The sequence below is a fragment of the Mustela nivalis genome, assembly GCF_964662115.1.
Source record: "Mustela nivalis genome assembly, chromosome: 9".
NCBI lineage: Eukaryota > Metazoa > Chordata > Mammalia > Carnivora > Mustelidae > Mustela > Mustela nivalis.
Window position 1 is genome coordinate 77,001,369 of NC_139028.1, and position 22,696 is coordinate 77,024,064.

The window sequence follows — 22,696 nt, forward strand, 5'->3', positions numbered from 1 at the left end:
ACTGACATTCTCTCTCATCTTCTCTGGACAAAAATCCACCTTGGATCCCGTTCCTACCGTCTAAATCCACAAGCATTTCCTGCCGCAGCAGCAGAGGCTCCACGATGACAAAAGCAGGCAAGTCTTCCCAGGCCAATGGGTTTGAAGAGTTTCTGAGACCCACCTCCCGGCTGGGCAGAGGTGAGGGCCTGCAGGCTCCAGTGGCGAGCGGGGGCGAGCCCGGGCCTTCCCCGGGCTCCACGGTGGGAACAGTGTCCAGGGCATAGACAAGGCCGTACACAGAGGTCATAAAACAAAATTTATCTTTAATTTGTAAGTGTCAACAGCAGTACAAAAGATGGAGTATGACGACTAGATTAAGGGTAGAGAGGACAGTCTTGAGGTAAATGAGCATAAATAGGCAGTTCTTATAGACACTCCCCTGAGGGGCCGAGGCCCCTTCATGGCATATACATTATCACCCAAAGATGGCATGTTTAACATATCAGGAAAGCACCTTGTGCAAAAAGAAAAAAAAAAAAAAGTAGCTAAGGTGCCAACATACACCAGGATAGATAAGGACAGTGTGTCTTTCAATGTTGTCTTTTCCCTTAATTATGAGGCAGAGGAGGGGAAGACTTTGAAAAGTACCACTGAAAGATTATTCAAGGTCGAGTTTATCTCACGTCAATACTGCACAACGAAATCCAAGAAATGTGTGTATGCAACAAAGCTAAGAACAATGATTCATTCCTTTAAATTTGAAGAGATTTTTTTTTTCTTTTCCCATTTCTTTAATCCTTAGCAAACTTTTTTTTTCCATTATCAAGAGGAGAGTGTAAGAGACATGTGATGGCAACCCTTAAGGGAATTTAAAAACTTTACACTGGACTGTACAAGATTTTTTTTTTTGATAAATTATTTACATTTTCAGACTTTCAAACATATTCAAAGCAGCAATAGACACTAGTTTTTATGGTTTTTGTGTTTTTTTTTTCTAATTGCCCAAATAGTTACCAGCCATGGGCCAAGTAGGTACCTGCGTTATACATAGAATTTCTACAAAGAAAATCTGCAGTTAAATTTGCTCGAGGGTATAGCGAATGCCCTTAGCATCCTAAGGGGCCACACCCACAGTGTTGCTAGAGGACCCAAAGCACAGTACCTTGACAACAAGCTGCAGTTGTCCCAACAGCCTACACGAACTTTACACTTTGAAACAGCAGCCAGCATGTCAGTCCAGCATGTCAGTGAATTGTGCTGATTAAATTAACATAGAATACAATCTCACAATATACATCACAAACAAATTACAAGGTCGGGAAATAAAAGAGTTACAGTAAGATAAGTTATGTAGTAACAGCTTATAAGCTTGTCTAAGGTAATAAAAATTTTACATGGCAAATACAATAAATGAATGAACATAAATGCTAAGCATTCTAATTTGCTACAAGCCGGAGAAGGGTACCATAAAGACTGCACTTTCAAAAAAGCAAAAACACGTATGACAAAGGAAGACAAACGGAGAATGCACATGAGCAGATCTGCAATGTGCAGCATACAAAACAGTTAAATATTTGCACATTCCCCATACTCCAAGAGCACCAGCACTGAGGCCTCACCTTATGCTTGTGGTTCTTCAGGAACAAGAAACTACTGAGCAAGACAGGTCACCGAGTTGCCGTCAAGCGTTCCTATAGCCACGGACACCAGCTGGAAGAGTATCTGCGCTAAACATTACCTTTCTGCTCCCCTTCCCCCCCACCCCCACCCTCTAGCCCTGCCCCAAAGGTACCAGCATTCCAAATACTTGTTCGTGAGCTTTTGGAAAGCAGTCTGTCCCCAGAAGGAAAGATGGGATGAGGATGAGAAGGAAATGTGTTTGCATATCAATATCTTCAATGATCCTAGCAGAGGGTTATGCTCAACAGTACATAGCATCAGAAACAGGACATAATCGCCAGGAATAATAGATAGAAGTTGTTTATTTAAGGAAGAAAACATGTCAGGGGGCAGATGACTTAAGGAAATGATGCAAGTGCTTCTGTAAGAGGACAAATGAGGTCATACAATATTATTATACGTTGAGAAGTGAGCTTAAGTGCCAACTCAGTCCTTAGACAAAACGTGCACAAAATCAGGCAAGGCTACAGCAACCATTCTTGTCATTTTCTCATTATAAAGGAAGACCCAAGAATAATTTCAATACATTCCTCTAGCTGCATTCTTTGTAGTTGTTGGCACTTGGTACAGGACTTCTCATATGGTTTAAAACTACTAAGTGATTCTTTTTTCCTTTCCCTAATGAGTAGGTAGAGGTCAGCTCTTTGCAAAATGAGTATATTGAGAGAAGCAGCCTCTGCCTGTGGTGTGCAAGTGACCAGGCTGCCTTCCTACTGGGGGTAGCTGAGCTTCCTCGGAACAATCCCGGCTTTTAGCTAGTGCCTGTGCTCCTGGCTCGGGAGGGTGTGTGCCGAAGCAGCAGCCCAGCTTCCTAAGGAAAAGAAAGAAGCCTTTAATTTCAGCCCTAGAGCGATCACACCCTTTTCAAACACCCCAGGCTTCAGTGGGGCTAATGTTCAGGGGAGGCCAGAATTTGACAAGCTCGACAGCGCTGTGAGCCCACACCTGAATTTAGAACTTGGCCCGGGAGACTGAGTCAGGACCCTGGCATATCGAATCAGGCCTGAGGACAAGGCTGGGGAGTATCAAATACCAAGTGAAGCAAACTGGTGTCCTCCTAAAAGATCGGGCTGTATACGCGTGAGAATGACAGATGTTCCCACCTTCCTGGAAAAGGTGCTGCATTGCCTCTGCCAAAGAGATGGAGAGACCGCCTGCCTGGCTGCTCCTGTGCACGGACTGACCTTTTCTTTCTCCTGTTCTTTCCTTTCCTCCCCTCCTTCCTTCCTTCCATCCTTCCTTCCTTCGTCTTCCTTCTTTTCTTCCTTTCTTTCTTTTCTTCCCTTCCTTCTTTTCTTTCCTTCCTTCCTTCCTCCCCCATATGGTCCATTTTTTAGGAGAGGATCGTGGGCCAGTGTCCCTATTCTAAGTGACGAGGAAAAATCCTGATCCTGTAATTTTTTTTTTTTAGCAATATGGAGATGATCTGTTTTTGATTTGAAGATACTGTGAAATAGGAGGCCCAGGAAACAGTTGATGAGCACTCTTTAATCTAATTGGCACGGCAGGACTTTTATTAACGGTCAATCTCAGAGGCAGATGCTTGCCTGTAGAATGGCATTCACGCTTCTTGCTATTAAATGGTCACAGAACTCCGTTATAAGATTTAGGCAGACTAACACAAGCAAATTGACTCTCCCCCAAGGTGTACTGGAAATTTAGGATGCTCAATTCTTCGAGTTTCTAGAATAAACAATTAAGTAAAATTCTGAGTCTGTGGACAGTGGGTTCCAAACTGCACGGGAACCCGGGAGAAGGGTTTGACTGCCCCAGCGACAGGTGGAACACTGCTCTCTCACTGCGGCTGCTAATTCACTATTCCCATGAGGTACAGTGACTTGTCAACTTCTAGTCTGGACCAACATATATGGATAGAGAACGAAAAGGAAATACATAACTTATATCTCACTAAGTACTCATGAACCAAAAATAAATTCTATTTCTATGTTATATTTACACAATTAGAAAAATCTAAAATGAGATGGTAAAGTCATAAGAACTTTGTTTAAGCCCCACTGAAAGGAAAATGAAGTGATCCCTATGATTGTCATTCTTAATTTCCGTGGATATTTAGAGCCACACTTGGCTAATAAATAAACTGCTTACGCGCAGAATTTAGATTCAAATACAGCATCACTGTTTGACCCAATGAAAGAGACGTTTACAATCAGATCATTCCTGAATAGCCTTTCACTTTTAAGAACATGGCTAGGAGTAACTGCACCCCAGTACCGAGGCAGAGCTGGAGCTAAAACAAAGTGTTCATACACACATGTATTTTGCATAAATAAATGAAATAACAAGACATAAAAATGACTCAAATCCGGCAACTGTGAGGCAAGCCCACACGAGTCGAAACAGATGACTTTTGTTCATGTCGTTTTCGTACAACAGTTTCACATTAGTCAGAAGTGATAAAAAATACCATTTATATCCAGTGCTTATAACACTTACGAAACAACATCTGTGAGTGTGTGTGTTTTTTGTTTTTTTTCTTTCTTTCTTTTTTTTCTTTTCTTTTTTTTTTTTTTTTTAACTATAAGCAAAATCAAGTTTCAGTCCTAAAGAACAGTCCTTTGTTCTCCACCAGCCCAGAATATTATTTTGGCATGGTCATAAAAACAAACAAAATTAACCTACTGTTCTAAATGTTTGCCTTTGTGCAAAATTAATTACATACAATACAATGCTAGCCATATAGCACTCTACCTATGCGGCAAAATAAAAAAAGGAGGAGAGAGCAAAAGCTGAGTCAAAGAGAAAGAGAAAAAAAACACGAGTATGAAGTGAGGAGGAGAGGTATATAATCAAAAAAAAAAAATCAGTAAGACAATAATAAATATTCATTTTTGAGGAAAAAAATGGCCTCCTCCTCATTTAAAATAAATGTACAAAAACAAAGTTCCAATCCCCAACCAATACTACAAACAAAACATTCCTATCAGTACCTTAATCAGCTTATGGAGAGCACTCGCAGCTAATGACACAGCCAGTAACATCTTGGCTAGACCTATTTATTGCTATTAGGTATGGCCTTGAGCACTCCTTAAATAAATATGAAGGTACACTATTTTCTTCCAAGTGACAAAATGGCTCAAGAAATCTGATGGGGCCGTTCCTATGTCCTGGTGATCAGATTCTGGGTTGTCCCATGAGGTGAACTGTCCCATTAACTGACATTTTCCCATTGAACCACTCCCGGAGAGGCTCCCTCCCCCGCCATAGGCAGTCAGTCCTGGTTTCAGGAAGGTCAAAATGGCATAGCTGAGCTTCCAGTGGTAGGAGAGGGGAATGACACCTCACTGCCTCCCTGCCCATCAGCACATCTCCAGGGAAATCCTCCTGTGTCCAGTGCTGTTAATCGTGTTCACAGGGAGGCATGCCCTGCCCCCCAACCCATGTGGCCACCGATGGAGGGAGGGAGCCAGAGGAGCTCACCTGCCGCCCCAGGAGTCCTCCGTTCCCCAGAGTTAACAGTAGGAACATCCCCTACAGGGAATGTATCTCCCCTCCTTCTCCTTCCCTATGGTTTTCTTTCATTCTCTGGATGTATCATGACTATTTGCCTCTATCTTTGCCTTGAGGCTGTCATGTGGCTTCCTGCATCCTGGGGATTTTGCAAAAACAAAACAAAATAAAAACAAAAACAAGAGAAACAAAAACCAAAACTCCCTAGGCGTGCCAGAAGGGCTAAGGCAGCTCAGTGTGGAGATAAGATGCCAGCCCATGACAGCATCGCTGTGGCCTCCTCTGTGGCCCACAACCTTGGGCTTTCGTCTTGGCTGTGGACCCTCCTGCCTGGCAGTCACCACTGCTGCCCCTTGCTGCCGAAGGGCATTTAGGGGAAATGCCGCTGATGCAGATCCTACCACTGTTGCTAGACTGTATTAGAGGGGAAGTCTGTCGAAAGACTTGAGGTCCCAGAGAACCTCAGGGGCAGACCTGTTGAAGTGTAAGACTCTACACCTGTATCCAAATACACAGCCCTCCAGCCAGATAGACACTTATGTTTGAAAACAATATAAGTATTTAACAGAATCTTGTTTCAGAAATGTTTCCAGATGCTCTGGGGACATAAAATCACTATGTACACCTTTTGTATGTAGCAGGAGATGGAGGTGAAAGGGGCTGAAAAGATCTTCAGGGAAGGAGGGTAAAAAACAAGAATTATTAAATTAATGCCACCAACATTTTTTTTCAAATAAATAGTAAGTGGACCCTTGACATTCTGGAATGAATAAATTATTTAAGAGAAAATGTGTTAAGACTGAATGTCAGGGTTAAAAGGCGAAGGGATAATGGATGTAGTGAGAGGTGGTCTCAGGGAGAGAAGACCACCGCGTGGGTATCTGGTGTGGTGAATGCTCTGGGGCGCGCTCGTCGCGGCGCATCACGCACTGATGGCACGTCAAGAGGCAAACACGATTGGGTTCGTGCACTGTGGCAACCTTGTTCGTTCCTTACAATATCTTGTCTCCAGATTCCTGAGTACTTTACCATTTTCTGGAAAAAAAAAATGTGTGGTTTGCTAATTTATTTTAAGATGCCAAAGATTGTCTAAGACTTCGCAGTGTCTCCTTTAAGACTTCCAAAATATGAAGATTCAAAAGTTCTGAGAAAAGTTTGGCACATTCAGAGTTTAACTCTACACGTGGAAAAATGGAATTCCGAGGCCTTTTGAATATGCTCTACATGCAGCTGCACACGCTGTGGACTTTTCTGTTTCACAATATGAAATCCTCAGTTGTTCTCTCCAATAATTCAGAATAAAAACACATTCACAACCTGTAGGCCGGCACAGCATACCTGAGTGAGAATGTTTAACCCCATCTAAAACAGTAACTTAAACCTTTATCAACATCCAAAAGGAAAAAAAAAAAAGTAAGACAAAAATATAAGACTTGTAAGACAGCTATGGGTTGAGATAAGTTTTCAAGTCCTGGTGTCTCATATTTAATATGTCTTCACCTAAATTAAAAAAACAACAACAACAACAATAACAATAACGACAAAAACTCAAGTTCATGAAAAATCCGGGAAAACTGAATCTGTCTCACACTTTACGAAACAATTAAGACCATTCTGCTGATGTCATTGTGGAGCCACAAATGCATGCGGGCTCTTTAAGAACTTTTTGTTGGGGGAGGGGAGGTGAAATGTCAAAGTATTTTAATTCAGCAAACAAACACTCCTCAGTTGGCACTGACAGCTTCAGGGGCTTCATTTTCACTGCTATAGTCTGATTTGGGATCATCTTCATAGTCGTCATACATTTCCATTTCATCTTCTCCATTAATCATTTCATTTCCAGCGAGGCTCCCGCCGTCTGTCTTCATACCATAAGTGCTCTGGATGACAGGGAGGCTGGGCTCTGGGCTGGCCGAGGTGCTAGAGCAGTCAGATGTCATCTGAGGTGACGGTGTGGTTGTTGCCATAGTGATAGCACCAGGATACACAACGCCTGTTCCTGTGGTGATTGGAATCTGAGGCTGCTGCCTGTATGGATTCAAAAAAATAAAATAAAACAGGGGGAAATCTGTATGGTCTTCCAGGGGGCACTCGAATTCCTCCCCCACACATTCTGAGAGGGGGCTCTGTTTGACATTCTAAGTGAACCAAAGAAGGGAACAAAGGTGCTCCCTGGAGGTCCTGCTAGTCCTCACCCCAGGTTGCTATGGTTGGGCATTAAGCAAGACAATGGAGCAACTTATTGATGGTTTTGAAACATAAAAGCAGGGTTCTGACAACATTACATATGGCAAAGGTTGAATAACAATTGCCATTTGAAACCAATGCTGTAGTCAATTCCAAAAGTTACATGTGACGTCATTTTTTAAGATCTCCCAGGACGATAAAAACAAAATAACTGGTAGCGTGACATATAGTTTAGTGATGCTGCTAAGCAGGCTCGTGTCTTCAGCTTGGCTCGAGAGTCGTACAAAGGGAAGATCAAGATGAGAAGGGATCGAGTATGTCCCAGAGAGTCAGATTTAGCAAAGCATATATTTGCTATCTATACAAATAGCTACCTATTTCTATGGCTGAGCTGGAAGGGATGCTCCTTTAAGGAGCTTCTATTTTCATAATTATGGAAGGAGCATCTTGAATGTCATGACTCCCGAGGCCCTGGCCGGGCACTGGGTTGGAGGAGTCAGGAGGGAAGAGCTGCGAGAGCCCTGTGACCTATCAGAATAGCACACATTGCCTCATCTCAGATCCTAGCAGGTGCCAAGACTGGGTCACACCAGATCATTCTGTCATAATGGTACTCTGGTTCAAATAAACTTACCAGACCCTGTATGAAGGTCAGTCTCTCCCTCTACAGGGAGACATTGCTCTCTGCCTCTCAATTTCCCTTGAGGCACTGTAATTGGTTGAAAGAATTAAAGACCTATGACACCTAGCTCACAGACTATGACTGAAAAAAATATTCTCATGGTTGCGATATTTACCAAATGTTCCTCAACCTGAATGGACAATAATTACCATTTAAATTCATTTCAAAATATCACTGTAACTATCCTTTCTGAACTTCAGTTTCCAGATGTTTATGAGAGCTGGGGTCAGGGAAGTCTTGGAAGGTCCTTTCACCTTTTAATACTCATGACTTCAGGTTGGTCCATCCCTTGAATGGTTCTTACTGACCCTCTACAATATCGTTAAATCCTTCTGTCCACCTCAGTCAGAAAAATATCCCAAATCTATGAAGAAGCAGCTAAGTTACAAGCCATTCTTTGGCTTGTAACTCTGGAATAATTTTCTCAGAAAGCCCTGCATGCCTTCCAGCCTGGTAGAAGGATCAATGATGGGAATGACCCAGACTCACTCTGTGAGATACTGCATGATGCTATCTTCTACTTTTTCCAATCCCCAGAAGGGATGACTATGATTCCTTCACCTCTGACTAATATAATATAGCAAATATTTTCATATATATTACTTCATTCAATTAACACGGCAACCCTATGAGGTATTGTCATGCCCAGGTTTCAGAAGAAGAAGGTAAGGCCTTGTGTAAAGTCCTGCATTCAACACCCAGCAGAGCCAGCTTTTAAAACTAGGTCACTTGACTTGAATTTTACCACTCTCTCCTCTCTAGATATTCAACTGACAAACAGACTATGCTCTTTGTGTCTCAGAAAAATTCCTGATTTTTATAGATCCTGTCGGTACCGAGTTGGCATTAAGACCTGATATTGATCCGTTCCCTATGAAACTCATGGTGATTTTTTTTTATTGCCTGAAGAAGATGATAGAGAAATCTAGATCTGCTCACAGAAACATCTTCTCAAATACTAGTTTCCCTCTCAAAGAATCAAATTCTAAAAACATTATATTCTGCTTCCTAACTTTTGGGCAAATTAACGCAAATTAAATTTCATGCTAGCCTGCCCAAGGCAGTGAATGCCTCATTAAATTTTTTACAGAACTTGGATAATTGCAATAAAAATATTTTTGCCTTAATCACATAATGAGTGTAGGGTAAAAACTTTTATTGCAATATTAACCCATTTTACAGATTTCCCAATTTGGTGAGCTAATCTGTAACATAAACTCTACATTCCATACACTAACTATCCAATGGTACACTTTCTTTTCATAAAGGACATTCTTTTTTTCAGAAAGAATAGATGGTCAGTTTTGTAGTATTTTTTAATCAAACTATCTACATGTATTGGTCTCTTAAATAAATTTTAACTGGGCCCCTATTATGTGCTGGTGATAATGCTTAGGTGCTTATGCTCAGACGCTTTCACGTCATCTACTTTAACCCTCACAATAAGTCTAAGAGGTGAATATTATTTCCCCTCTTTACTGATGAAGTTACCTACTAAGTTTCAGAGAGTTCAGACTGTTTGTCCAAGGCCATAGGAGCATGACAGCCAGGAGCTGAACCCTTCCTTAATGTCACAAATTCTCTACTGGATATCAAGATTAGGGCGAGGAAGGCAAGCTCACACGATCAGAAAAATACGTGGCAATATGGATCAGAATCAAACTCTTCAAAACTGGGCTCCACATACTTCACAATACTTGGACATTACGCTGGTAATTGAACACGAAAAACAAACAAATAAAACATGGGCACAACTTACTTTCTGGAGTGAGGCACATGATCGCCAAAAGCCAGCTACTGGTGGTAGAGAGATGCCAGACTGTGTCACCCACTGACTCCCTGTCTACTTCCTGCCTCATCATTGCCCCTCCTTCTTTAAAGATGTTACTTCCTGGCTTACTGTCACTCCCTCTCCAACAGTTCTTCTGCCATAATTCCTGATGACTCACTGTCCATGGAGGTGATAATACCGACACCTTGCAATCTCAAGTTCTTGACCTCTCCTCGGGGGTGCTCTGGCCCCCTTCCTGTGTCAGCAGACCTTATCATTTCCAGCTGTAACCCCACCCTGATGTCCATTTTAAACATCCCACTCTATGACCACCACATCTTCTCTTTCTAGTTTTTTTCCTCTGAAACCCCAGTCCAATAATTCTTCCACCCCATGGGCATCTATAATTCCTTGATCCTTCAACCAATTTTTGCTGTCCCTGTCCCAACCCCCATGTGTCCTGCCTTTACCTCTTTACCCAGGATAGATTCTGTGGTTAGTCACTGTCTCGCAGGTTCTCTCCCCTCCCTTACAAGGCAAAACTTGAACTCTCTGCCTACTTTTGAGCACTCCCGCATAGCTGAGCTGGCTGCAGAAAAAACACACTACCATGCATACATACTAGTCTCAGATTTTTTTGAGCATGAATTTCAAATTAGCCTCTGGTGCTGTTCAGCCCTCATGTTGTACTTTTTCCTATGCCGCTCCCTCTTCTACTCTCCTAGATAATTATTTCACACCTTCTCAGCTCTCTTTAGATGTCCAACTTCTCCCATATCCTCACTCTCAATTGATGACCTGGCTTTCCATTTCATGGAGAAATTAGAAATAATCAGATGAAATTTTTCACAAGCTCCCACCAATCACATTTATCCATCTGCCTCTGTCTGTTTTAATTCTCTGCTTGCCTCCTTGTATTTTGAATGAATTTGTAATCCAAAGTAAGGCCAATCCTTTCACTTCTGCACTGAAACTATCTGTTCTCACATACGAAAGATCTCTCTCCAGTGACCGTTTCTCCCATCTGCATGATCAATTTTCCCTCTTTCCTGGATCATTCCCATTTGCACATAAATATGCCACAACCTCTCCCACTTTACTTATTTTTTAAAAAATATTTTATTTATTTGACAGAGAGACAGAGATCACAAATAGGCAGAGAGGCAGGCAGAGAGAGGAAGGGAAGCAGCTCCCCACTGAGCAGGGAACCCGATGTGGGGCTCAATCCCAGGACCCCAGACCTGACCTGAGCCAAAGGCAGAGGCTTAAGCCACTGAGTCACCCAGGCGCCCTCTCTCCCACTTTAGAAAAAACAAAACCAACAAAACTCTCTCTTGACTCACACCCCCCTCCAGCTAATGCTCTAATTCTCTATCTCCTTTAAGGCAAAACTCTTTGAAAAACTGTGTATATTCACTCTCTTCAATTTTTCCACTAAATTCTTAAATCTACTTCAATCACTCCCAATACTCCACTGAAATACAGCTTGTAAAGGCAATACTACCAGTGCGCTCCATGTTGTTAAGTTCAAGAGTCAGTTCTTGGTCCTCATCTTACTTGATTTATGCCACTGGCAGCATTTGATAAGGCTGGCCACGTTTTGCCTGGCTGAACTGCTTTCTTTGCTGGTCTTCTGTTCTCCTTCCTATCTCATTACCTCTCCTTCTAGGTCCCTGGATGGGCACTCCCTCCTTATCAACCTGACATCGAAACTCTGAAGTACCCAAGGATCAGTCCTTGTACCTTGTCTTGCCTCTATCTAAATTCATGCCCTTGGTGAGCTTGTCCATTTTTCATAGCTTTGAATATTATCTAGGTGCTGACAACTCTCAAATTTGTATATCCAGTAAGTACTACATTCCTAAATTCCAGAGTCATATATGTATATAACTTCTTATTTGATTTAGATATCAAAACAGCATCTCAACCTTACAGATCCAAAAACCAAACTCCTGATCATCACCACATACCTCTCCACTCAAGGGCCTTCTGATCTTGGTTAATGATCACTTCATCTTTCTGGCTGCCTGGGTCAATCCTTGGTAACTATATGTATGTCCTCTCAAACCCTATATCCAGGCCATCAGCAAATTCTAGTGGTCCATTGTCAGGAATCCATCCAGAATCCATCTACTTCTTGCTACCTCCACCCCTACAAATTGGATCCAGGCTACCACCAACCCCAATCTGGGTTATTTTTTATTATTATTTTTTTAATATATTTTATTTTTTATAAACATATATTTTTATCCCCAGGGGTACAGGTCTGTGAATCACCAGGTTTACACACTTCACAGCACTCACCAAAGCACATACCCTCCCCAATGTCCATAATCCCACCCCCTTCTCCCAAACCCCCTCCCCCCAGCAACCCTCAGTTTGTTTTGTGAGATTAAGAGTCACTTATGGTTTGTCTCCCTCCTAATCCCATCTTGTTTCATTTATTCTTCTCCTACCCACTTAAGCCCCCATGTTGCATCACCACTTCCTCATATCAGGGAGATTAATCTGGGTTATTTTAAGAGTCTGCCTCCTTATTTCAGCCATCTCCCCTTCCAACAATACTCAAAACCGTAAAGTGATCTTTTTAAAACCTAAATCAGATCGTGATACTCTTCTGCTCATGACCCTTCCGTGCCTTTCCATCTCACTCATGGTCAGATTCCAAGTCTTCACAAAAGCCAAAGGTCCTTTCACAGTTTGACTCCCTAACACCTCTCTGATATCTCTGCCTCTTCGCACCTACCCACTCTTCTACTACTACTCTAACCTCGTTAGTTCTTGAACTTGCCAATTGCAACCTTCCCTCCAGACCTCTGCAGCGGCTGCTCTCCCTGCCTGGTTCTTCTCCCAGAGACCACACAGCTTGCTCTCTCACTCTGCAGGCCTGAGCTGCTCAAGTGGGAGCTGCTCAGTGAGCTTCTGTAGCCTCTCTTCTTAAAATTGCACTCCATCCTCTGACACTCCCTACACTTTCCCTACTTGACTTTATTCTAAGTACTTACTACTTTTTGATATTTATTTATTCATTGTTGATTGATTGCCTGACTTCCCTCACTGGAATGTAAGCTTTACGAGCACAGGCATTTTCACGGGTATAGCTCTAGAACTTAGACAATGCCTGGAACACAGGAGGCACATTTCATACTGCATACATGCAACTAATAAATGAATGAACAAATGAATGAACGAACTAGTGAATGGAGGGGACAAATAAAAAAGCTGGGTAACCTATCTGAGAGAAGATAAGATTTAATGAGACTAGACATATGCAAGGGAAGATAGTGGAGAAGGTATGTGAATATAACCATCTTTAAATGCTTGAATGTCTTTATAAAGAAGGAAGAGACTTGCTCTAGGATAGGGACCAAAGAAGAGGATTAGAATTTAACCAACCAAGTAGCAGAAAGGTAGATCACCACTCAGTAAAAAGAACTTTCTAGCATTAGGATATGCCCACAGAGAAACTAGCTCCCTTGGGAAGTGGTAAGCTCTCTAGCCCTAGAGTAGTCCAAGCAGAACTCAGTGAGGCTCCTATAGCGGTTGGCTACTTGAAGTATATGACTTCTGAGGCCACTTCTAAGTTACTGCTGATTCTGTGGACACAAAATCATAAGCTAACAATCATGCTGGCCTTGCTTTCCCCATTGTTGTTACCAGCATAATAAAAGACTGAAAAATCAAGTGAGCGTGGCTAATTATAGTTGCCAAATTGTGGCTTTCAAGGGTTTCCAAAATATTGCTCCGCCCTACCTCTCTTACTTTTCTTTACTGCCAGAACTAACCTCTAGGTTAGCTTCATTTTTAAACTATTGAACATTTCTGCATTTCCCTCCATGTGTTCCTGGCTCTTCTTCCTGCTAAAATAGGAATCTTGACCTCCATGTCCACAAGCCTGACCCTACCCAAAACTTAAGACCTATGGAAAAACCTCCAGGATGACCTATGGTTAGCTCTAGTGCATAGCAAGCTCTCCTCCCCTGAGCTTTGCTTGCTCTCATTTACAAAATCAGAATTAGTACTTCACTATAGATTATGTGCAGCACTATGCAACGTAGCCTCTCTTCTCTCTGTGTATATGTATGTATAACAAACTGTTATTTGCTAATATGTTTATGTATGCATCTGGTTTCTCTGACTAGAACACTCTCTGAAAGCTCATTGTGTACAGAATTAATGCCTCATGTCCTGTATTAATTTAGTACAGTGCTGGGCACCTCACTGGTTTCAAATAAGTCCTTACCAATTGACGGACCAATCAATTAACAAAATGGAAAATCCAGCCAGCAGGCTCAAGCTTTGTCTATCGGAAATTACTTTCCTAAAAAGCATTTTTCCTTCCTTTACAGATCAATTGCAAAGTCAAAATTCAAACACTGCAGATTTCACAAACAGGAATAGCTGGCAAGTATTGGGCTTTACAAATAATGAATGTGCACATCAAAACAAAAGTTGTAGATGTTCGTAAAGGTATACACATGCAGCGGAGATGAGCAGAAATGGCTAAGTACCCCGCCTCCCAGCCCCAGCAAAGGGTAAAGCCAACCCTGATAGAGCTCAGCGTTATTGTATGGCTTCCAAATCACGGGAATGTTCCTGGAATATCGTCTAGCTTCACCATTGCAAAAAACCCCTATGTATTAATTTGGCAAATCCCCCTTGTTTGCTGTTCTTTCAGACTTTTACAGCTTCTATAAATGAAGACAATGAAGTCCGTTTCATTAGGAGATAAGCCTACATGTCGTACATCTCTGTAGTTAATACTGCAGTAAGAAGTGGAAAGAATAGCAATCTTTTTATATTGCCTGTTAGAAACCCTAATCTGGCTTTCTCTATAGGAAGACAATACTGAAAATAGTACAGCTAGCGTATGCTAATCAATTATATTTATATTTGATTCAACCTCTTTTGGATTAAGATCAAAATGGCAAATGTTCAAATCCCTTCTAGCATAAGGCCCTAGAATATAATTCTTTTATATGTATATAGATACATACATGCCATGTAGCATTATTTTTCTAGAATAATAATATTTGCTCTGATTCAGGGCTTCCTATGTGCCAGACGTTGTTTTTAGCACTTTAGATAGATCAAGCTATTCAATCTTCAGAAGGGCCCCATGTGGTAGATATCATGGTCAGCTCTCCATTCTATTTATGAGAAAACTGAGGGGCAGAGAGTTTAAATAAGATTCCCAAGGGCAAGTGGAGACTTCAGAGGAATAACGATTGCTGTGTATTAGTTGCTGAACCCAGGAAGAAGCAGATCTGGTATTTGAGACAGAACAGTCTGGTTCTAGAATTGGTGTCCATAAGCACTGCACTACATAACCTCTAAGGAGTTTGTAGGCTCTAAGTGAGGGATGTGTGTACAGGTAGAAAGGTCACATGGCCTGGTTTAAACCTCAGCTCTGCAATTTACTAACTGTGTGGCCTTGGACAAATTATTTAACATCACTGAACCCTGTGTTTTTCAACCCCATAGTGAGGATGATATTGCTTATCTTGTAAATTGGTTGTATTTGCAAAGATCTATATAAATCACTCATCATAGTATATAGTATAAAGTAAGTATTCAATAATTTACCATTATTATTATTCAAAGAGTAGCCCAAGATTTGATATTTTATAGTACCTGCATAATCCTCTATGCGTTCACAGGGAAGTTATTGAATAAACTTCAAATAAGAGGAAGTACATTGGGCTGGAATTCTTTAGGAAAAGACAATGGTGTAGCTACATGAATATCATTTCTACATTAATAGTACTCATTGAAATTATTAAAAGTTCTAATACTTAACCTGTCGATCAAAGGGGTTAAGTCTATGTTATTCCATTTCATATTATTGGTAAATTTATTTCATAATAGCTGAGTGAAAAAAAATCTAGCTCAATGAACTTTTAGTTGTATTGTCAGTAAAATGCACGACAATGCTGAGCAATATATGTAATTTTATTGGCTCGAAAGTTATGCATGTCTTTTCAAAATCAGCTATAAAAATTGATCTCACCCCCATTCCCTCAAGAAGTCAATAGCAATCTTTGAATTTCTTGTTTCTTTTCCCTCTTGTAATAACCTCACATCTAATGAAGATGAATTTCCAAAGATGAACCCCAGGGAGTTAATAATCTATCAAATAGAACTACTTAAAAGAGAATACGAATCCTTAAGTAGAAATAATACCTGGCTTTGGGTTGCAAATATTACCAAAGCTGGGCAGAAGGAAATACTCAGCATCGAAAATTAAAGAACAAGACATTCTGCTTATTGCCTACATCTCTGTAGCCCCCCTCCACAGTCCAAAATTATCCTTCTATGATGGATCCCCTACGTTACCAGGAACAGGATCCTTCATCTCTAAAGACCAAAGCTGCTTTAATGCCATCACGTACCACAACCAAAGGTCCTAGGAGCCCTTTTCCAAGTTAGCACAGCTATGCTCTTAAGTGTGCCAGAATGGGGCGATGAGGCATATTTTGAGGCAGCTGTGGTAAGGACAACTCCTCAGTCGTTAGGCATGACGGAGGCAGAGACCTGGATTTAAACCTTGATTCTTTCTCACTTTTTGGCAGCCACAGGACCTTGATTTCTTTATCTTATTTGGAGGATTACGTGACTTATAGATCTAAAATGTCTAGCGTACAGGATACAGTAGACAATAAGTGGTAGATGTTGTTGACTTGTTTTAATGTTTTAAAATTTTGACATGGGTTGCCATGTGTTGGGTATTTTGATCCATGTACCCTCTGGTAAGGGGAAATAAGTTAAATAGAATTACTGCATCTCATATTTTTAAATAAATATCAGGGAACTTAAATGGTACCTCTGACAGCCTTCCAGACTATGGCCAAAGAGACCCATTGTGTATCGTTAGGTACACAGAGACATGGCATGAAAAAAGAGGGGAATCACAAAGGATCTCAAACTTAAACTCTGATTCTCTGCTCAAAGGAGATTATATACAGTCTCAGAGACAGGATTAAAAGAAGACATCATCACCCAGTTAAAATAAATGTGTATTTTGTTTCATGTGACTATGCTTCTCAAAGGGCACTATGAATCGGTATTTTTCATAAATCATCTAAATCGCCAGCAAATAGCCTCCTGATACTGCATTGTACTTCTGGTGTTTAAAGCATTATTTTTAAAAATGCAAACATTTATAATACAGAAGAATTTGATAAACCTAGTTTGGCACGGCTTCCTCTGTTCATAGAGTAGGATTCTCAACAAAGTGACTTAAGCCTCCCTTTACCTCGAAATAGTTCTGCCACAGTGTAAAGAAACCCATTGACTATCTGGTATAACCTAAAATATAGTTTTATTGTGATAGCAAATCCATATTTAATAGTAAGGATAAGGATAAAAACTCACCTTTATTGATCATGTACTAAGCGCTTTGAAAGTACTTCGAAAAGCAATGCCTCACTGAATGCTCTCAACCATTGTGTGAGACGGGTACTGTTATTTATTTCATCTCATACACGAGGAAAGAGAGGCTCAGAGAAGCTCAGTAACTTGCCCAGGTGGGTGGCACAGTGCTTGAACCTCAGCAGTCAAGCTCTGGAGCCCACGATCCTCTGCAGAACTCTCTAGGGGAGGGCACAGATTCATGGACCCAGACTGCTTTCATTGTCCTTTCTTTTTCTTATTCTATTTACTATTCCAAATTAATTTTATGCTTCTAAACATAGGCTTCTGAAACCAACTTTTTATTCTGTGATGTTATTTTATTTTATTTTATTTTTTTAGTGTCCTTAAAAATAAACAGCTCTTTACTTTTGCTCTAAGGTACATGTTTTCCTCACCTGCAGGGGCAGCTGTCCCATTCCCCCACCATATAATAGCCCCTCGGTGCTCCCCCGGTTAACAGCAAATCCAGATGCCTTTTCACTCACTCCTCTCTCTTCAGGCCTATCCCAAGCATCTCCCCAATCGGATTGCAGCTGCCTCAGGCCAGGGCCTCCAGAAAGGTCCTCTGGTTTGTCAACCCCCTGGGCTTCTCGGCTTGGGCCTGCTGGAACCGACAGGCATCTGCACCCCCACTTATCCCAACTGCTGTGGTTACAAGGGGCCTCTTTTCAATGCAGACAGCCAGTCAGCCAAGTCGAAATTTATACCAGAAATCTATTACCTAATTTTTAAACAAAATGACATGAAATCAGACTTGAAGATATCAAAAACATGTCTAGTTTCTGATTTAAGCAAGAAAATCCACATTGTTATTGCTTCCACCACAGAATAATTTACTGCAACAGGAGTTCTGGATCTTAGGCCAAAAATGAGGTCCTCTAACCAATGTCAAGGCCAATTATCTTGTGGTAGATCCCACAACAAAAGCAGACTATTGTGATTAGAATCAGAAGCACCACCCAGAGAAGCTGGAAAGCTTCTGGGGATTTCTTAAGTTAGTTTTTATTCTTTCTCCCTGCATGTCTGCTTAAATAAACTACCAGCAACTTTGTGTGTGGGCACGGAACATCTTAGATTAGTCTGGGAGACAAGGAGAGGGCGACCAGGTTTGTTTTGAGCTGTTGAGCAGGAGCCAGGCTGTAAGACCTTGTGTGTGTGTGTGTGTGTGTGTGTATGTGTGTGTGTGTGTGTAACACTGCAAAGATCACCACAGCCAAGTGTGTGTGTGTGTGTGTGTAACACTGCAAAGATCACCACAGCCAAGCCCCTGGGTAGGTCTCGACCTCCTCCCTTCCCTGATCTCCTTCCCAACCACACTGCCGGTAGCCAGCCTGCGGTTTCCTACCGGGAAGGGAAAGCCCAGGTGGCTATGTTCAGGAACACTCACCCCACGGTAAAGAACTGCCTCATCTCCTGCCTCCGAGACCTCATCAGCTGCTTGTACTCCCCGATTCGGAGCTTTTTGCCATCAACAATGCAGGTGCGTTTCGGTCGAGGTTTGTATTTATAGTTCGGGTACTTCTCTAAGTGGATCTTGCTTAGCCGGGCCTGCTCTTCATAATAAGGTTGCTTCTCTTGGTTGGACATGGATTTCCAGCGAGACCCTAAACATAAAAATAGCCTTCAGTACCCAAGTGGTCAGGGCCCCATGTTGGTGGCGAATACCGTATACACCTTCCCACGGCTTCGCTCGCTGGCGCTGTGTAGCCCCTGTCCTCACACACCACGGAGCCTCCCAAGGAGTCTTTCAGAGACGCAAAAAGCAAAGGATAATTTCGCATGTGATGCATTTATTACATTATTTCTGTCCATAACTTAAAGCTGGTGCTACGAAAGATGTATCATTTTAAAACACATCTCTGCTACTTAAAGATCACCTCCTATGCCAAGGTCCTTTCCCGGTTATCTATCTATCTCTCTCTCTCAAGGGGTGAAAAACCTACACGTCCAACAGGGACTCTCAAGGCTGATGGGATTCTCAGAAAAAGCTCTCCTGGTTGCAGAGATTCAAACATCTCCCACCCTTGTCCAAGAAGCTTTAGGGAGGCTACTCTGTGATGTCAGTTGATGCGGCTACCCTTCCGTATATAAAAACCCCCTGTGCACACCGTCTCCCCTGGCCCCAGGGTAATTAAAAAGCCTAAACCCTACCTAAGAAGTTCTAGCTTTCAAGTCGGAAGCTACAGTTGGAATTATATACACCATTTTCAAGTACTATAAACGTTCATTTAAACCTGTATCAGTGACAGCACAAAAATTTTTAATGTGGTTTATAAAGGAAGAAGGAAAAGTATTCACTTCTCTAATATTGTTTATAAGGAATTATCTAAACACTTGACGAAGAAGGGATGTGTTTTTTTACATGTATCAAATTGCATTTTTGTGTCTCGCTGGTGAATAAAGCGGTAACAGCTGTGCTGACTGGATGTTAGCTATTCTTCAGTGGAGATTTTTCATACATAAACAAATGGAAAGTTGTGCAAATATTCTCTGTAGCCAGCAATATCCTGGTCTGCTTTAATAGCACATCCATCCCTGTTCTTTTCTGATTGTTGTGCAAAAGTTGTGTAGACAGTCTATGCAGATCGGCTTCTCTGGGTTCTGCTGACTCCCAGTAGCTTAAAGCCCCATTTAACAGAGGATTCTTGGTGCTCTTGAAATACTTGTGCTTTAAAGTGTATATTTTCATGAATACACTTACTATATTCTTAATAAGTTTTTTCACAGAACGCACACCAATAATATAGATTCCCCACAGCTGCCAAAATGGAAACAGAGAGGTTCTGTGCCCATCTGAGAGTCTACTCATGCTGCTATTAAAATGGCCAAAAAAAGGGGAAAAAAGAAAATTTCAAAGTTAAGTATCAAATTTCAAGGACAGGGGAACACTGATTTTCTTTTAAATGTCTATTAACTAGAATAAAAATTTAATATATCCATGAGGAGCTTTTTGGTTTGAAAGGTACTTAAGTTGAAAAGGAATAACACTATCCCAGAGCATATCTCAGAATCTCTAAAAATAACACCCCGTTTAATTGGGATGACATTTAGTATCCATCTTGAAATTCAAAAATCAAAAGGGAACAACTTATTTTTTTTTTAACATTTCACCACCATTTGATCTTATGTATGTTTTAAATTTTCTTAGAGGTTACTGCTTCCCCATGTCTCAGAATCAAGTTAAATTATTTATACAGTGACAGAACATGTGTATTTGTGTATGTCCAGATCACCGATATTTACTAAGGTTAAATATTTATTGCTTTTGAACAAAACATTTAAAAAACGAAAACCACAGTTTAAGTCTCTAATGTTTTTCAGCTTTTTAAATGGCTTCTTTTGAGATTTTGTCACTTCGTGACAGCTTAAATAGAACAGTGCCTTCTGTGTTTTTTCTTTTTAAAGAGGAAACATGTTGACGGTAATGCTACATGTTGAATAAAATATGTTCAATATGTTGAACACAAGAATTCCAAACTGTATCATCTGCACCAGGCAAGCTTTACGCTCCGAGAATGAGGCTTTGGTTTAATCCCGAGGAACAGGAGAATCACTCTGGCAACTGACCACAAAATGGGTCTCTGCCCTGTGGTCTGTGTGTTCAAGTCTCTGCTCTAAAATCTGAACTAGTCATATCTTATTAAAGTAAATGCAGTTTCATTCTACGAGCTTTAAAGTTATCATTCGAGGCTCTGTTCAACACTCTAGGAATTGCACACGATTTGGGGGCTCACCCCAGTTCCTGGTGAGAACCCAAGAACACTGAAGCAGAAAACTGTAGCATCTGTGCACCTTTCTGAGGTTTCGTAGCAACTTAGGGATTGAAGAAGGCCGAATAAGAGAAGGAGATTAGGTTGTTTCCACGGTTCCTGTTTAGCGGTCACCTTTCTGATTTGCCAAATTCACAGTATATAACAGAATGTAAATAATTTTGTCTCTACAGTAAGTTTTTGGTCAGTCCTTCCCCAGCACCCGGGGATGTGTAACCCTTAAACCTAAATGCCAGGCTGCGGGTTGGGGGACACAGAGGTGATGACCAAGACTCCCGAAGCAGCCTGCTGAGCTACATCCAACGTCTGCAAACCACAATCTCCCTCAGGGCTCAGGGGACACCCCTGTTTACCACTCTCGGGGCTCAGGGGAAGGCGGGTAGAAGGTCAGCATCAGAGACTGCACTCACCTAAGATTTTGCTAATGTTGGAGTTATGCATGTCGGGGAAGGCCTGAAGGATTTTCCTCCTCTCATCCTTCGCCCAAACCATGAAAGCATTCATTGGTCTCTTGATGTGTGGCTCGCTGCTGGCCCTGCTGCGGGCATCCCTGTAGACTCGTGCTTCAGCCACAGTGGCGCCTCCTGTTGGCCAACAATAATACTGCTGTAGTTTAGCTGCAGAGCCATTCATTGCTTTGCTTCCTGTAATGTCAGGGCAGGAAGAACAAGACAGGTGCAAAGCATTATTATCTGAGTAACGTAACACAACTTGTGCCTGCTTCGGCCAGTTTCCCGGGCCCTTCTCTTCTCTTGAAGGGACCTCTTGGGAGAAGATGGTTTCAAATGACGATTCTACAGGCCCTTCTGATGGAGGCCCCAAAGACACACAGGGAAGAATTAATTCTGCATGTTTTTATACACCTTGTACATTCTTACTACAGTCAGTTGCAGGGGGATGATTTGACAATAACTGGCATTATTTTATTAACCTTTCCTGCTGTGATTCCTCCCTTCAAAAGCAGGCTCCCACCTATCATTTAGCCTCATTTGCCAAAAATTGCAGCACTTCAGACTATCTCTTTACCTCAAATAGAATTCTTTCATGCAGTACTATGCCTTGTCCCTTGCTCCTCTCAGTGCCTGGAAGCCCCTTCTCCTCATTCTTCATGAAATCCCAACAAGTCCCACTCATCCTTCAAGGACCGTTCCAAATGTGGTGTGTTTCACGAATTAATTAATTCAATACAAAATATTAACTGAGCAATTACTATGAGTTAGGCATTATGCCAGGCCTTAGGGATGCAAAGGCCAATAAAACAGACTCTGCTTTGAGGGAGCACACAGAACAGAGGGGCATAGACCCCAGGCAATGTCACAGAGTGTACAATCAGTGCTACAATATTGAAGTGAACAGGGTGCCAAGAGGGCATCAGACAAGAGAGTCAGCAGAGGCGATGTCTAAGCTGTGTTGTGGAGGATGAATAAAGATCAGCACGTGAATAGAGGAGGGCTGTAAAGACAGATGGGAAGGGTAATTCAGGCCATAGGAACAGCATTTGCAATGATGTTCCCCGGGCTACATTCATTCCTCTTTTATGCTACCTGCTCCAAAGTAATTACTTGTTTATGGGACTATCTCTCTCTGATCTCTCCACTCCATCCTCAGGAATATGAAACCCCTAAAGTCGGTGTTTATGTTGTACTCATTCTTGTGTCCCCAGGATTTCCCACGTAATAGATATTCAATAAATATTTATTAAGTAAAAGATTGGTTTTCAACTTCTATGCAAACTAGTAGACT

General features: G+C 41.6%; 1 protein-coding gene across 23 annotated transcripts in view; it reads right to left on the reverse strand.

Moving 5' to 3' along the window:
* Nucleotides 1-288: 288 nt before the first annotated feature.
* Nucleotides 289-22,696, reverse strand: part of SOX6 (SRY-box transcription factor 6) — a 686,491-nt gene continuing 664,083 nt past the window's right edge. For 22 of the 23 annotated variants that reach the window (XM_082747252.1, XM_082747265.1, XM_082747253.1 and 19 more), the window contains 3 exons: nucleotides 21,364-21,597; nucleotides 18,571-18,787; nucleotides 289-7,158 (listed from right to left, as the gene is read on the reverse strand). In XM_082747252.1, coding sequence (XP_082603378.1) covers nucleotides 6,855-7,158; nucleotides 18,571-18,787; nucleotides 21,364-21,597 — 755 coding nt within the window. In that variant the 3' untranslated portion in view covers nucleotides 289-6,854. The remainder of the gene's footprint in view (nucleotides 7,159-18,570; nucleotides 18,788-21,363; nucleotides 21,598-22,696) is intronic. The other variant, XM_082747266.1, reaches the window with a different exon arrangement.